Raw genomic sequence first — 17,515 nt, forward strand, 5'->3', positions numbered from 1 at the left:
CTTTTACGTCACGCGCATTTTTTACATTGTTCGCATGCTCCCTTAGCCTATCGTTGACGCATCTTCCAGAAGCAAGGAAGCAGCAGGTCTGTGGCACAAAGCACAGGCGGCCCTTTGTTGATTGCGCTGAAGAGGTGGTGTAGGAAATTCCTTTCAAGGGCGAAAAAGTGTACGTTGGCCAAACCGGGAGATGCGTATATAGTCTCGTTGGTTACAGTTAGAATGCTACAGACTGGCTCGTTCCCCTCGCCGGGCTTTCTCTGTGGTATCCACACAGACATCAAGTCAAGCTGTCTGGACTGTAGTGTGACTTATTGTTCCTTAGCGCACATGCTTTGGCAATGCCCGCGTTAACTAAGGGCCCCTCTATCCAGCAAAGCCGACTGGGAAAATGCAGTCCGGAGCCGAGCGCTCCCGACACAAAACCAGACAATCAAGGGTCCCTAATAGGGGCCTTTTCGGAAGCTCCTTAGTGTCAAATGAAGTTCGTTGTCTGTCTGCCTGTCTCTCTGTCTTCCAAGCTCTTCAAGTCGAGCACTTCAGGTTTTCCGAGTAATCAGAAAACGTGTTTTAAAAATAAAACCGGTACGAAATCGACTCTTCTGCCGATGCCGCTTGTTGCAGTCCGGTGGGCCCCCGTTTCTACAGCGAATGCTGTTATCAGGTCCCACTGGCAGTGAGGTAGTTGTCCTCCGCCGCCGCCGGTGTCCGCAACCACTATAGCGCGAAATAAGAAAAAACATGGCTGATCCCTCCGTCATAGGAATCGGTATAACACGAAAGTGAAACGTGTCTTCACAGAAGTAGTGCTCATTGTGTAGTGATATATGAGCGCTTGTAGAATGTCTATTCGTATTTGGGAACTATAGCACCGTTTGACGTGGATGCACCCATGTTGACAGCATGTCTCTATCGCGACGACTAACGCCCATGATCATGATTAAACCGTTGTTGTAGCTGACGGTGTGAACATATATTTGGACACAGCGAATCGTGAATCCCGCGTAAGGATGATATCAACAAGCTCATAATCAACACTGGTACCCGGTATGCACTTCAAAGCGTCGTCAATTGAGGAGAGAAACGGCACGGTGTGCGCTTTCTAGTAATGGGTAGCCGACGCCTGTGCCCATGCATACATAACACACACTGCGCTTCAGCAACACGGGAGGTAGAGGTTCGTAGCCTGAGCCGCAGACGCGTGCGTCCCGCTGGCCTCGGCCTCGCAGCGCTGCGCTTGCTCCACCAAGGCACGACATTCGCCCGTCGAAATCGCGTCCTTTCTGCAACGCATATTGCAGCAGTTTTGTTAGTCGGTGCTCTCGCAATTTAAGCAGTCGGGGGCGGAGAAATCCCGTTGGTGTACGTGGAAGCTGCACTACTCCGATGAACCGACGCACGCTAACACGAAGCGAAAGGCAAAGAACGTAACTGCGTCAAGGGTGCGTCGTCGACGCCAGCGCGGCCAGTCTACCTCTCTGGTATCGAGACGCTTTAACCATGACCTCCGATATCGTGTGCAATCTCAGAGTAAGCGCTAGTAAGAGTCGATCGTGAAGCATTACTTCTGTTCACATCTGACAGACGGCGGCACCGCCCCGCTCCGCCCGCCGCAAAAGAGAATGTGTGAAAGATATAAGGCGCGTTCGCACCGTGTCTAGCGTCTCCCGAGTTATCTTAGGCGGTAGGGCGTCGGGCGCTTGCCGTCGCGGCCACAACGTCGTAGGTTCGATTCCCAGCGGGGTATCTTTTTCTTGGTTTTTTTCTTTCTCACCCGTTGGCGTCCATTTTATCAACGTCATATCAGTGACGGATGTACTTGGTGGACCCCGGCATGAAACACTTTCGTGTTAAAAAAATTATTATAGAAAAGATATGTAGGATCGAAAGATATTTGGACCTGGGCCCTCTGCGTGGCAGTCGAGTATACTACCAAGAGGAACGCCTGGGTTTGAAACTCCTTCGTAAAAAGACCCTACGCAGGCGTCAAGCAATCAACCGCGTTAGCATATGTAATATTGAGTGGTAGAAGAATAAAATAACCATCGGGCGTCACACAATTCCAATTGCGCAACGAGTGTGCGGTTCAAAGCTTCCAACCCATTACAAAGACTCAGCCATAATTCCGCATCGTCATCAGCCACATGCAGCATCAACAAAGTGCTTATAGTGTCATACAGATGTGTAGCTGCTACCTCGCTTATCTGCAGAAAGAAGAATGATGGCATAGTGGGTACTTCCCTACTTCACAAAAATTATTATTTGTGGCGTGGTGGTTACCTTGTATGTGTACTTGTGTTGGTTTTCCCAAGAGAGTTTCGAACGGGCTCCAGAAAGGTCGCTCTTCCAGCTGTCGCTGTTCTGCCCGCCTCGCATTTTTTTTTTCACTTGCCTCGTTTTTTATGATACAATTGCCTCGTTTTTAACAGCGAAGCTGTTGTCCAGCGAACCAAAAGAACTATCATAATCGGGTATGTAATTGGGTGAATCCCACTACTCACCACTGATCTACTAAAAATGAAGAAAGCAACAGTTAGCCCAACAAATGGCTTCGAAGCGATGGAAGGCCCACCAACGACGATGTGTCCGTAGATCATGTGGGAATCGAGCGTGCCCTCCCCTTCGGCGCCTCGTTCCCCAGCTAACGCGCGTGCTGGCCCCGCGGGTCTCGAGCGCCGGGAACCGCCGTTATTCGGGGACATGGGTACCGTGGCTACGGCGCCAGGCATTTCTGCTTGGTGGGAGCCAGGCGTTCGTCTTCCCCGCGTGAGCCACGCGTCCGAACATGCCTGAGCATGCTCGCGCAACCACGTGACCACGCTAGCACAAGTCACTGCGCAACGCCTGTCCTCATTGGCCGCCAGTGACAACCCCCTTCCCCCTTGAGCTTGCTTCTGTCTGGCGCTGGCTTGCCCGCGGCAGATGCTCTCAGGTCAGCACGAGAGGTTGACGCGCTGCTCTAGCAGCCGGCTTCTCGTTCGTGTGCTCGACTGCTGCCCTTTGTGTGATAGTCGTAGCGCCGCTGGCAAGCGCACTCGATCGGTCTTGCGGAGTTCCCTTTACGGCCTGCAAGCCCGTGACTGTCGTACTGTGCTGCATCTTGGGTGTTGTTTGTTGACATCCTGCCTCGAGTGCCTTTTCTGCGCCGTGCTGGAGAGTCGACGAACCCGGCCGTAGCGTCTTTGTTCGCTGCGGCAGTGAAGAACGCGTACCTTCCCGGTCGCCTCGTAGGGTACGCTTTGTGCTAAACCTATCTCAACAATCAATGAGAGGTGCGAACGCTCCGTTGTAGCGCAAGGTTCTGTCTCTGCAGTTTGGACATACGTGTCGTGTCCGTGACTGCCTGTGGTTGAACTCGAACCTCCCTGCGCTGCGAATCAACGTAGAAACAACCTAGCATCACCTAACTAAAGCCTAGCAATGACCTAGAAGCAACATGCATCACCTAGCGAATGCGAGAATACCCCCGAGGTGATGGAAGGCCTACGCCAACGACGACGTGCCCGTTGATCTATGAGATGTGCGAACGCTTGGTTCCAGCGCGAGTTGTCTCTGGTTGGACATACATGTCGTGTCTATGACTGTATGAGAATTAGGAACCCTTGGTTTCAGCGCGAGTTTTTGTCTCTGGAGTATTGACATCCGTGTCGTGTCTGTGGCTGTCTGGTTTAACTCGAAGCTCTGTGCGTTGAGAATCAACGTAGAAACGACCTGGCATCACCGAGCAAAAGCTTACCAACGGCCTAGAATCAACCTAGAAATAATCTGTATCACCTAAATAAGGCCTAGAAATCACCTAGAAGCAACTAGATTAATTTTCGGAATCGTCTTGTTTCGCTGTTTCAAGCCTTGCGCGGCTCAGTGCAAGTTTCGCCATTTTTTTTGAGACACAACTCGGCAACACCACTTTCGTGCACATCGAATTCGTTCGTATTCTCACCTCGAAATAATATGCTGCGGGACGCTGGGGAATTTTTTAATTAGAACTGCTCGATAAAGTTCATAAGTGTATTAGATACTAGCCCCAACTTCGAATAGCACTCTTCGCCTTGGTGAATTAGGCTGATTCTACTGACAGTGCTTATACGCAGTGTTTGTACGCGTGCAAGAAGCGCGGAGGCTCGCAAAGAGCAGTGCGGGCGCACAAAGCGAATATTGTGTTAGCAACAACTTGTAGGTTTGGGCGAGTCGGTTCATGATGCGAAAACTAGAAGCAGCGCGAAAAAAACGACGACAAAAATAGGAACACACACAGTCCTGTTGTGTGTGTTCCTATTTTTGTCGTCGTTTTTTTCGCGCTGCTTCTAGTTTTCGCAAAGCGAATGTGGGATAGGCGTCGTTAGTGTCAGCGGGCCCATGGTGTTTATGGAATTTTGTTGGCAATCCTTTTGCAACGTTAGTTTTCGTGTTATTACGTGCAGGGTTGCCCAAACTGAAGATCGTCTTGAAGACTGGCCGCCAGGTGTTGTGGAGCTGGGATTCTCCCTACCATTTTTGCCTTTAGACGTTGGTCTTCAGAACTTCGAGGTAAGGAAATGAGCACCCCTTCAGTGGTCATGTGGATGTTTAGAATGCGCTTTAAAAACAAACAGCGTTATTTATAAAGTTTGATTTCATTTGAGTGGCATTCCACCAGCAAAGTGATCATACGTAGTGCCACGCGCGCTTCTTTTGCTATTTTCATGTAGCTTGTCCATTACACGTACACTCACAGCGGCAAGAGAGTGCTAGCAGCTCTCTTTGCGAGAGTAAACACTTGTCCCATAATTCACTCCCTTTTCAGTAGTGCTGGGAACTCTCTGCTGCACAGAGTAGGCACGCTCTCTCGACAGAGTTCTGGTACTCTGGCTGAACGAGAGTGAACAAGCTCCCTCGCCAGAGTAAAGTCACGATTTTGAAATGAGGCACATACACTCTCGGCTGGAATTGCGCTACTCCCTCGCAGAGTTTTACAATGCTGGTTGGGCTAGAATGCATGAACTCCCTCCAAGAGTAGAATCACTCTTCCTGCTAGGACTAACGTTTAAAAAAAGGAAAAAAAGAAAACCTTCGTGCATTTTTTTACAATGTAACAGTGAACCTCGCTGAAATTCCTCAAGCTTACCTCACGCATACACAGAACTCACATCCGCACATTCATTCATACACAACACAGCAACACTGAACATATGCACTACTGGCGCTGCACACAACCATAGACCCGGTAACTGGTATATATATACATGGTGTCGGTGGCAACAGCTCTGCTGTGCGTATTTACACAGCAAATATACAAGGAACACGTGTAAATATCTAACGATCGATTGGGATATTGTTCGCACATCGACCTTTTACTATAAAACAGCATAATATTCAGCACTGTTTTCATTCGTAAATTCCAAATATCAGCTGAGACTCTATGATATCGGCTTAGTGCCGTGCAGCAGCTCATGCGTAAGCCTGAGAGTTGTAGCCACGCGCTTACAAATACACTTGCGACGATCCTTTACCAGGACTGGCTGATGAATACTTTACGACGTTACGATCTGGCGTCCGATCGGACATGCGGTGCCGCGGCAGGCGCGGCCTGTACGCCAGAAAAGCAACGCCGGTCAACATGACCCCAATGCAAACGCATCTCTGGCGATTCTCGCACTTTCGCTCAACTTCGGTTGCATTTTAACGTAACAGTGAAAAGCTTTCGACGATAAAATGCGCATTCTTCAACCTTCGTCAACCACTTGCGCCGAGATCGGTCGCACTCAATATGACCCGTACGACTCCCAGCGAAGGTAGGCCTTGCGCACCTACCGATCTCGTCCGTGTGTGCATGCTGTCGGCGCTTCTGGGTTTAAGGATACGCAATTCCGACGTGTAAAATTTAGTGTACAGTAGAGCTTTAGTATCGGTTAACCTGAATGAACCATTTTTTCTTGCGTACGGTGTTCGTACAAGAAGCGATGGGCATCGTTACGACGCCGCTTTCAGCAAACGCACCCCGGCAGCCACCGAAAGCCGCCGGGCGCACTCGCCGGTACTTCGCTAACACATACTTCTCAAATAGCACGCATTGTTGAACTAACATGATGTCATACTTCCTTGCACGTTTAATTTGGTGTTTGGCGATCGGTTATGTATATAGTTGCACCTATCGATACAGATGCAGATCAATACACTGACACGGCCGCTGTACTGACGTATCGTCGATTTCGCGAGAAAATACACGTTATTCCATCTCATTCGTGATCGGCAGCTGTTTTGTGTGTTATGAAGACGCGAATTTCATTTGAAAAGGAAGATCGCGTCTATCTTCAGTATGCAACCCGTAAATATGAAGTCGAGCGGTGAGCTCTGTCTTGACTAGTCTTTTTACGGCAAGAGTGCTTGGCTGGAGCGTGGCGTAGTCCATTCTGCTTCGGGTCACCGACGCGTGCGGACGCAAGATGGTTAGCTCCTAGAGAGCTGCGACAGCGGTCGCTTACGGCCGAGGTACCCCATCTTTTACCGTGCCAAAGGACTACATGATTGTACTGCCCACTGTTTCATCAGGTGATGCTATGAAGCGTGCAGTCTTATTGCACTGCGATATTTCAGGAAGGCCGTATCGCATCGAAGATTTTCGAAAGCCCTTGCAAGACGCCGGTGTCATCACAGATGTGGCTGTTATCGGTGCCTACCAGATGTCACACGTCTGGCTTGTCAACCTGCGGACAGATGAGGCCAAAAAGAAGCTTGTGGAAGCAGGTCGCTTGGTAGTCAAGGACCGGCTGTGCATCGTCATTGACCCTAACAGGAAAGAGGTGCGTCTAAAGTTACACTGGGTGGCTTTAGATGTTTCTAACGAAAGCATTCGAAGGACATTTAGCGAGTATGGTGAAGTAAAAGAGGTGACAAACGACAGGTGGAAAGTGGAAGGATTTGAATGTGCTGACTCCCTGACGAAGTTTGTGAGACTATTTTTGAAGGAAGGTGTTGCACTTGATGATATTCCGCATCAGAATCATCTAGGCAGCGGTACAGCGCTCATTGTCGCGCCAGGGCGAGCACCGTTGTGCCTTCACTGCAAACATACGGGCCATATACGGTGGGACTGCAGGTTTCCAAAATGCAACGAATGTCATGCATTTGGCCACACACAGGAGGCTTGCACGCGGAGCTACGCCAGAGCGGTAAGACGGCCTGCTGTTTCAGACCAGAGCGAGCTCATCATGGACGAGGAAGAGGCAGAACAGGCTGCGGCACCTGCAGCAATTTTTATGAACGGAAACGACCAGGGAGCGGCCAAGGACGATAGCGTCTCCGGGTGCCCATCGTCGGCGATGGACCTGGCTGGCTGAGGAATCTGCCAGAGAACAGCAGGACGCATGCAGCGTCTCTCAAGTTCCAGAGGCAGCGGACAAAGAACAGGCGGTCATCGAAACTGCTGCGGAGGAGATGGACGCCGAGGCAGCACCAGCAAAACGTCGCCATGAGGATGTGGTTGCGGCGTCGCAGGATCAGCATGTGAGGCAGATAGAAGCATCTGTGGGTGTCGGTGGTGCAAAGAAGAAAGCGCGCGGTGCTGTTGGCATGCGTGCTTCGTCCCTATCAAGGGGCGACAAAGATGCAAATTTTTAGCCGCCACAATGATGTGGGTGCAAGGCGTCGATATGTATGACGAGGGCGTCTTGCCGTCGGTCTCGATCGGCGGCAGATCGGTCATTGGAAAGGTCCTTGCGCGTAGGAACAATTAATATTCGTGGATTGACAGCTAAAAGGACACAAAACCAATTGTATCGTGCTGCCAGGAATTAGATATATTCGCAGTTCAGGAAACGAAAATTGAACGTGCAGACCGGACCGATGACATGGTACGCCCTTTTTCGGCGCGTTACAATGTGTGTGTTAGTCATGCTGTTGGCTCGTCCGGAGGATGCCTTCTCTTTATTAGTAACTGCTTGGGCATTGGTATACAGTCGGTCACAATCTGTAAATCGGGCCGCCTTGTGATTTGCGACTTTGTTTTCGCCGGCAATGAATGTCGAGTTGTTTGTATGCAGCAACTGACGTTGCTCAGCATCCAGACTTTTTCTGCCGTGTAAGTGATTATTGCAACACTGACCGCATTCTTATCCTCCTCGGCGACTTTATTGAGTTTGTTCGGCACGGGACAAAACGAGTTCTACCCCATATCTCGAGGCGAGTACAATTAAGTTATCAAATATGATAAATGATTACGCCCTTGAGGATGTAGGTGAAAGTATTTCCAGTGGCCATCGCGTCCAATGCACGCATTTTCAGGGATTAAGTCACTCCCGCCTTGATCGTGCCTACGTGTCGCTTGATATTGTACCTTTGTGTACACATTATTCTGTAACTCCTTGATCTTTCACTGACCATTGTTTGGTTAAGTTTACCATTTGCAGCAGAAAAGAAAGGAAAGGAAAGTTTAATTGGGATTTATGGATAATGAATAACAAACTCCTTGATGACGACGTTTTCCAAACATTAATACAAGAGAGCATAGAAGAGCTTAATGACGACAATAGCTCGAGAACTGGTCCAAAGTGGGAAACGTTTAAGCAAAAATAAAAATGAAAGCTATAGAAAAGTCCATTATTCTTAAGCACGAAGGACGCAGAAATGAGCACGTTTACGTTCAAACTTGCAGGCACTTTTAGAGGAAGAGAGCCGAATGCCGGGAAACTTTAAGGAAGACATTCGGGCTGTTAAAGAAAAATTGGAACTGTTAGACATCGAGAAATATCATTAAGCAATAATTAGGGCCCGCGCGGTAAAAATAGTAACTGCTGAGAGTCCGACGAAACGCGCTCTGTGTATGGTAAAGAGTTATGCCCAGCGTAATTTAATAACACAGATTGTGTACAATGGTGTTCTAACAAATGCCAGGGATAACATTGCGCAGGCTTTTTACGAGTATTACAGCAAGCTGTTTGCAATAGGTCCTCTGGATCGTGACCACTTCACAAAAGAATTTTCGTCGTCCATGCCGCAGTTAGATGATAAAACTAAAGATAGATTGGAACTCCGTGTCTCGGTGGGTGAGGTAGAGAGAGAGCAATCGATCACCTCAACTGCGGCAAGTCGTCTGGACCGGACGGTCTAAGTGCGGCTTTTTACAAGAAGTTCAAGCACGAGTTGTCCCCAATTTTGGCGCACCTTTTCAACGAATATTGAAAGGGTTTGCAGCGCAAGCACGGTAGTGCTGAAGGAAAGGTATAAAAGCGAGGAACGGAAAGCAAAGATGGACGACACAAGCGCTGACTACCAACTGGTTTTATTGCTCACGACACACACGTACATATATACACAGAGGTAAAAACTTTTATCAAGCAGACGTCAGTAACGTGACACAATTCGGTGGCATGTCCGATAAAACTAAGGTAGATTGATAACTAATAAAAGATTAACCCTTATCCAAAAGCGCGAATTATTTTTCATGCAAGGCCACCGAAGGCTGGCTCACGCATTCACCTTCATATTTTCTAATGTGATACGCCTCAGCGATTTCTCGTGTTAGTTTCTCTTTATGGCGTTCCAACACACTCCCAGCTTGAAATTGAGGCTGACAGCCGCAACTTTTGCAGTGCAACACAAGGTTGGAACTTATCCCCTTGCACAGGTCATTCTTATGTTCCCCTAACCTCTTATTTATACACCGCCCAGTCTGTCCTATGTAACTGCGCCCGCACGTTAAAGGAAGCCTATAGACCACGCCCACGGAGCATTCTACAAATTTATTTGCATGTTTTACTGCGCATGCCCGTCTCCTCATACTTGACATTTCACTAAGGCGTTCATCCGTCAACCTACAAATATGACCGACTTTGCACGGAGCTGATAAAACCACATCCACACCGTATCTCGACCCAACTTTTTTCAGCCCGTGAGATATTTTGTGGAAATATGGGACAACAGCCACTCTTTTCTTTTCTTTCTGTTTTTCTGTTTTGACTTGCTTTTGTTTTACTTTCTGCAGGAATTTTTCACACACAGATGTGATGACGAATTTTGGGAAACCCGCTGAGAGGAGCCTGTTTACTTGTGTTTTTACACTGTCCGTCACCAAGTGTAGGCACGATTTAGATAAGCTCGCGCTTATGGCCGAAGAAGCAATCGCTCTTTTTACCAGTTTACTATGGCTGGAGGCATAGTTTATTATAGGCTTAACACTTCGCGGTTGGTATTCCCAGCAAACGTGATTTGGAAATATTCTGATATTAATATCTAGGAAACGCAACGATCCCTGTTGAGGAACTTCGCAGGTGAAGTCTAGCCCACCCCCGTGTTCTTTGAAAGCACCTAAAACAAGCTCGGCCAGGTCTTTTTCATTTTTTACGGAAGGCTGCAGGAAAATTAAATAGTCGTCCACATATCTGAAGGCGACTTGCACCATGCCTTCGAGTTTTTCTTTCAGAGTCACGTCTACCCTGGCAAGGAATATTTCACTTAAGACCGGGGCGACTCTTGAACCTATGCACACACCCGTGCGTTGTTTATAAAGAGACCCACCCCACGACACAACGGTGGAATCCAAGTAGAAAAGCAACAGTTCCATGAAACAACTAACACTGATGCCACAATCATTGATGAACACTTCTTCGCGGTTATTCTTGGTTATACAATCTCTAACATATTGTAACAAGGTGCTCTGAGGAATGGAGTAATACAGGTCAACAACGTCGATGCTTATCGTCGGACAACCAATAGGATTATGATCCTTTAGATACGTGACGACCTGCTGCGAATTACGCGCGCGGTAGGGGTCTTCAATTACTAGACTAGAGAGATGTTTCTGTAGATAACACAAGCTTTTGGGAGGTTATCTACAGAAACATCTCTCTAGTCTAGTAATTGAAGACCCCTACCGCGCGCGTAATTCGCAGGAGGTCGTCACGTATCTGAAGGATCATAATCCTATTGGTTGTCCGACGATAAGCATCGACGTTGTTGACCTGTATTACTCCATTCCTCAGAGCACCTTGTTACAATATGTTAGAGATTGTATAACCAAGAATAACCGCGAAGAAGTGTTCATCAATGATTGTGGCATCAGTGTTAGTTGTTTCATGGAACTGTTGCTTTTCTACTTGGATTCCACCGTTGTGTCGTGGGGTGGGTCTCTTTATAAACAACGCACGGGTGTGTGCATAGGTTCAAGAGTCGCCCCGGTCTTAAGTGAAATATTTCTTGCTAGGGTAGACGTGACTCTGAAAGAAAAACTCGAAGGCATGGTGCAAGTCGCCTTCAGATATGTGGACGACTATTTAATTTTCCTGCAGGCTTCCGTAAAAAATGAAAAAGACCTGGCCGAGCTTGTTTTAGGTGCTTTCAAAGAACACGGGGGTGGGCTAGACTTCACCTGCGAAGTTCCTCAACAGGGATCGTTGCGTTTCCTAGATATTAATATCAGAATATTTCCAAATCACGTTTGCTGGGAATACCAACCGCGAAGTGTTAAGCCTATAATAAACTATGCCTCCAGCCATAGTAAACTGGTAAAAAGAGCGATTGCTTCTTCGGCCATAAGCGCGAGCTTATCTAAATCGTGCCTACACTTGGTGACGGACAGTGTAAAAACACAAGTAAACAGGCTCCTCTCAGCGGGTTTCCCAAAATTCGTCATCACATCTGTGTGTGAAAAATTCCTGCAGAAAGTAAAACAAAAGCAAGTCAAAACAGAAAAACAGAAAGAAAAGAAAAGAGTGGCTGTTGTCCCATATTTCCACAAAATATCTCACGGGCTGAAAAAAGTTGGGTCGAGATACGGTGTGGATGTGGTTTTATCAGCTCCGTGCAAAGTCGGTCATATTTGTAGGTTGACGGATGAACGCCTTAGTGAAATGTCAAGTATGAGGAGACGGGCATGCGCAGTAAAACATGCAAATAAATTTGTAGAATGCTCCGTGGGCGTGGTCTATAGGCTTCCTTTAACGTGCGGGCGCAGTTACATAGGACAGACAGGGCGGTGTATAAATAAGAGGTTAGGGGAACATAAGAATGACCTGTGCAAGGGGATAAGTTCCAACCTTGTGTTGCACTGCAAAAGTTGCGGCTGTCAGCCTCAATTTCAAGCTGGGAGTGTGTTGGAACGCCATAAAGAGAAACTAACACGAGAAATCGCTGAGGCGTATCACATTAGAAAATATGAAGGTGAATGCGTGAGCTGCCTTCGGTGGCCTTGCATGAAAAAGAATTCGCGCTTTTGGATAAGGGTTAATCTTTTAATAGTTATCAATCTACCTTAGTTTTATCGGACATGCCACCGAATTGTGTCACGTTACTGACGTCTGCTTGATAAAAGTTTTTACCTCTGTGTATATATGTACGTGTGTGTCGTGAGCAATAAAACCAGTTGGTAGTCAGCGCTTGTGTCGTCCATCTTTGCTTTCCGTTCCTCGCTTTTATACCTTTCCTTCAGCACTACCGTGCTTGCGCTGCAAACCCTTTCAATATGCATATTAACCAACTAGCCCAAATAGCCGTTCTTCTTTTCAACGAAGCATTTGAGGTGAAATCTCTCCCTGCGTCATTTCTTTCCCCCCATACTATTCTCATTCCTAAAACAGATGATCCAATCAAGTTGCGACAGGTTTCCGCGTATCGACCCATCAGTCGAACCAATGTGGATTACAAAATCTTTATGAAAATAATTGCACGTAGGTTCCAGGGCGTAATAAAAGAAATTGTAGGTCCGCATCATACATGTGGAATAAAGGGGAGGAGCATCTTCACGAATATTCATAAAGCGAGGTGCGTACTAGAATGCAGCGATGTCATGAACCCTCCTGTTGCAATGCTTCAGGTTGATTTGGAGAAAGCCTTCGATCGCGTGCCGCATGACTTGCTCATAGCAGTCTTAGAGCACGTGAACGTTGGTAAAGCGATAACAGAAGCCGTTAAGATGGCATATACACGATGTACTACTCGCCTGATAGTTAACAAAGAGGTAGGAAAGTCTATAGAATTGCAACGCTCTGTAGGCCAAGGGTGCCCGCTCTCTCCACTCCTTTTCTGCATATTCATTGAAAGCTTTTGTCTAAGTATATTCAGCAGTAACGCAATTCAAGGATTCAGGCTTCATGCATGTGAAGTGCGCCTACTGGCGTATGCTGATGACATAGCGATCTTTTGTACAAACCTCGAAAGTATTTCAGATGCAGTTAACATCGTAAAACGCTTTTGTGAGGTTAGCGGAAGCGCAGTGAATTGGAGAAAATGTCTTGGTTTCTGGCCTGGAGATTGGGAGCTCATGCCAAATTATTTCAGGAACGTCCAGTGGCTCACAACACCGGTAAAGTATTTAGGCATTCCTCTCGAAAATTATAGCGACAGTGATCCTTATTGGCTCGGGCAGACATCTCAAATCCGAGAAAAAGCAGAAAAATGGAACGCCAAGGATTTGTCCATTTTTGCACGCGCTACCATTTGTAACTTGTTCTTTATTACAAAATTGTGGTACGTTTTGCAAGTACTTCATTGCTCTCGAGTGAACCTTCAAAAACTTCATCGTATTTTTGCCGTCTTTATTTGGGGTTCCACATGGGAGAAGACTACTAGGACGAATCTTTTTCGACGTGTGCGTGACGGTGGTTTGGGTTTGTCGCATTTGTTTCTGCGACGGCTCGTAAATCACTTCTTGTACCTTCGTGACGTTCAAGACCCGTTTTTGCGCACGGTCTGCCAAGTGCGGTTGGCCTATACTTTGCCTGAGTTTGTCGTGTCTTCTGTTAGATTGAAAGGTCGAACACAGGGTTACTTTAAAGAGATTATCGAGTCATTTCGCTTCCTCAAGGCACGATTTTCTATTTAATATTTAGGCACTGTTTCCCGTAAAAAGTTATATAAAGATTTATGTGATGTTGTTCTCCCCTTTCCTTTGTACCGTGCTCAGTACTGTGGTGGAACGTGGAGCCAAGTGCTAAAACGCGTAAAAGGCATGCCTGTGCATCCGGGGGTGAAAACTTTCTTCTTCAAGCTTCATGCTGGTGTCCTGCCAGTTAAGACGTGGCTGTCTGAAAAGGGGTTGTTCGTGCCATGGGGTGACCAGTGCTTTTTATGTCGCAAACCAGAAACCATTGAGCATGTCTTTCTGCAATGCTGGGACGGGGTGTTCTTCTGGGACGTCCTGCAAAGGACACTAAAGAAAGATTTCCCATTGGACGCACAGGGCATAAGGTATTTGATGATTGAAAATGATGATGGATTTCCCTATGATATTACAATGTTATTGGCGCTTTATAGCATTTGGAGGTCCCGAATGGCTGTACGTAACGCTGACGTTGATTCTCGGCGAGCCATAGAATACTTCTGTGAAGCGCTGACTTCGTTTCTGAAATTGCAAAAAATGCAAAAGGTTGTACCCGATTGGGTACCTCGCATGGAATTACTGTTGCACATGAAACAATTATACACAGGATGTACTCTCATCTCACTGTTGAAAACTGAAGCGCTTCAATAAAGACAAAAAAAGGAGCGTGGCATAGTGGTAGAGACCTCGGCTGGCAATCTGATGGTGGCTGGTTCGATTCCTCCTGCCGGACTTTTTTTTTCACGGCTATGTTTTTTATTGCAATAATGCTTTAGTGTCTACCGTATTCCAGTGACAATTAGTTTGTCGTAAACTAAGTTGGCCATGCGTTAGAAGTTGCCGATGTTCGAGGCTTCGAAGCATGCCTCTGTTGGCGTTTCAGAAACCAAAGCTTTACAATCACAAAAACTTTCTTTTGTTATTACTGAAAGCTATCCTATTAACTTGCACATTAAAGTGACATCTGTGGCGTCTACGCTCGGAGGATTATGGTTAAGAGACAGTTATATATCGCTGTGTGGCGTCGGCCAGAAGCTCGCGCTAGTTTGTACTCCGTCTCTTTAGGAGGGAGTTCCCAACCCTGTTCACGCTACGTCGGGGTGGGAGTTCCGTGGATTGGGAACTCTATCTGAGTAGTAGAGAGTTCGCCGTCTCTTTTACTCTGGCTTCAAGGAAAAAGTAAGTTCCGCGGCTAACTCTTCACTACTACTCCACGGAGTTAAAGAACTCTGGCGAGAGTAATACAGTCGCTCTACTCTTGCAGTACTCACTCTACTTCTATGAGTGTATTACAACTGCCTTGCGCGAACGGCGCCCTCATGTCTGGGAACGTTCCAGATTATTTCAGGCTCTTCTGATAGGCCTGAATGCGCAAACACGGATAGTTGAGTTCATTCTAGAACAAACACAACCGCCGGCGATGTCATATGTATAAATACCGAGGCACCCTACCGCAGATCACATTATCAATGGCCGACGCTCTGTTCGCCGCTATCAATGTACAGCTTGCATTGCTTGTAGTTCGTCTTTTCGCTTCCCGGTCCTCCCAAATAGAAAGACACATATCTAATAGCCGTCTTCCTCCCCGTCTCGACGACGTGACAATATGCCCGAGTCTTTATGGGCTGGCCTTTATTATGATAGAAGACAAATCGTTCTGGCAGGTATTCCTATTTGGGTATATGATGCGCTTTATGATGTTTTATATACGAAACGCAGCTATGGCGAAGCCCAAACAAGTGCGCTTGTCCCCTCTCTGCGGCTTTGCGCTTAAAACACAATGCAGCCCTGAACAAGTTCAGTTTTCCTGGTCCCTGCATTAAAGTCACAGCGTACGCAACAGGTTCAAGAAAGTCGAAGCGGCAAGAGCCCCGAACACTCGCATTTGGACCAGTAACGCAGGAAAAAACTGCACAGTGAAGAACAAATAATCAATTCCTGATTGGTGGAAGCATGGTGATTAAGTGAGTTGACGAGGTCGTAGAAAGAATAAAGGGGCAGCGCTACTCTAAACCGAGATTTCATTTTCACACGATCCAATAAATATATACCGAGCGAGCAGAAACAATGCAGGCAATAACAGGTACATATATCTGAACTGAACACGTGTCCGACAAAAAAAAAAAAAAAAACAGAGCAAAAGTCACAGGGACAAAGCACTTCTATTTCTTTTTCACTAGCGACACAGTTGTAAGCCAAGCGGCAATAAACATGACATGCCATTTCCTTTCGCCTATTTAAAGGTCGTCAGACGCTCAATTGTAGAATTTCGTTTTAATAATTCTCTTGTGAAGTAATGGGACCACAAGGTGGCAACCAGTTTATAGATCAGGCCAAGCGCCTAGCAGATTTCAGTTATGCATTATGTATGCTCACCTCTGTCCTAGGGGGCTGGAGCAGAATGTAAAAATACGCATCAAAGGAACACATTAATGCCGCTGGAGCTTCCCGCCGCGTTGGTCTAATGGTTATGCTGCTTGACTGCAGACCCGAAGGTATTGGGATCGTGTACCGGCGGCGGTGGCCTATTTCTATGGAGGCAATAAGCTGGGGGCCCGTGTACTTAGATTTAGGTGCTCGTTATACGCCTAGTGCGCGCCGACGGAAGCGCCATAGGCGGCGAACTCAATCATTGCTCTCGGGAAAGCAAGCAGACGGCCGCCGTGGTTTCCTACGTCGTTCTACGTGTGTTTCCCCGTTCACGTTTCCGTACTGAAATAAGCAACGTTCGTCGTATGTGTGGTGGCCGAAACTTCAAGGGATGTCGAATAACAATTGCTGTGGAGTGGAGTGCTCAAACACCTACAAAAACGTGCCCGGAACACTGTTTTACTCACTTACCGCAAAGGCCTCCTGAGCAAGAGCGCCGGAAGGAATGGATCGCCGCTGTTCGTTGGCAAAGACGAGCCGCTTCGTCATTGTGCGGGTTAACACGTCACTTCTCGTTCTAATGCTTTCATTCTGTCATATCGGTGCTCGCTGGATGCACTCGATCATGTTGACACTGGTAGAAAACCAAAGTTATCAGCCTGAGCATGCGTTGGTTCGGTCCGACCGCCGTGCAGGGCACTTCGCTCAAACGTTCTATATTTCAGAAGTGCTGTAGTTCGGGCGAGTTGGTCATCCATGAACTTAGCTTGTACTAGCGCGTTACATGTACCGCGCTATTACAAGCTAAGTTCTATATTTATTATTTACCGAAACAGAAATGCAGCAATGGTTGACTTCAGAAAGAACAAGAAGTGGTTGAGACGTCACCTTTGTGAACAAAACAAAGCGGATGTTCACCACGACCTGCACCTCATAGTTGGATCTTGTTACGCTGGTCTGCGCGATGCACCTTTGATATTCACCGGCATGACGATTCACTCCACGCGGACGTTCGTTCTCCTCCGCAGTCGGTCATCACATGTCTTCTCGGCGATCCTCTTCAAAACTTGTCACTGTCATCTCTTGATACTTAACTCACAGCACTAGATCATCAAACAACACGTCTTCTGCGGTCGAGCGAACGATGCTATCACTATACTCGGCGACAACTTATCTTGGCATTGGAGCGAAGGCTACGGAGGCGGGGCATCCGCACATTTGTGTTACTACGCAAGTAGTTCGGCATCTTGGAGCTGATTTCAGTTCCAGATTCGGTTTCGCTTGCTCGCATCGCTAGAGCGTTTAGCACCACGTCTACATGCAGAATGGGAACATCAGAGTGCGTAGATGCATCTA

General features: G+C 47.3%; 1 protein-coding gene across 1 annotated transcript in view; it reads left to right on the plus strand.

Moving 5' to 3' along the window:
- The first annotated feature begins 7,413 nt into the window (after positions 1 to 7,413).
- The window catches only part of LOC119384801 (uncharacterized), a 111,236-nt gene continuing 101,134 nt past the window's right edge, over positions 7,414 to 17,515 (plus strand). The window contains exon 1 of the mRNA XM_037652497.2: positions 7,414 to 7,482. Coding sequence (XP_037508425.2) covers positions 7,414 to 7,482 — 69 coding nt within the window. The remainder of the gene's footprint in view (positions 7,483 to 17,515) is intronic.

The sequence above is a fragment of the Rhipicephalus sanguineus genome, chromosome 3, assembly GCF_013339695.2.
Source record: "Rhipicephalus sanguineus isolate Rsan-2018 chromosome 3, BIME_Rsan_1.4, whole genome shotgun sequence".
Taxonomy (NCBI): Eukaryota; Metazoa; Arthropoda; class Arachnida; order Ixodida; family Ixodidae; genus Rhipicephalus; species Rhipicephalus sanguineus.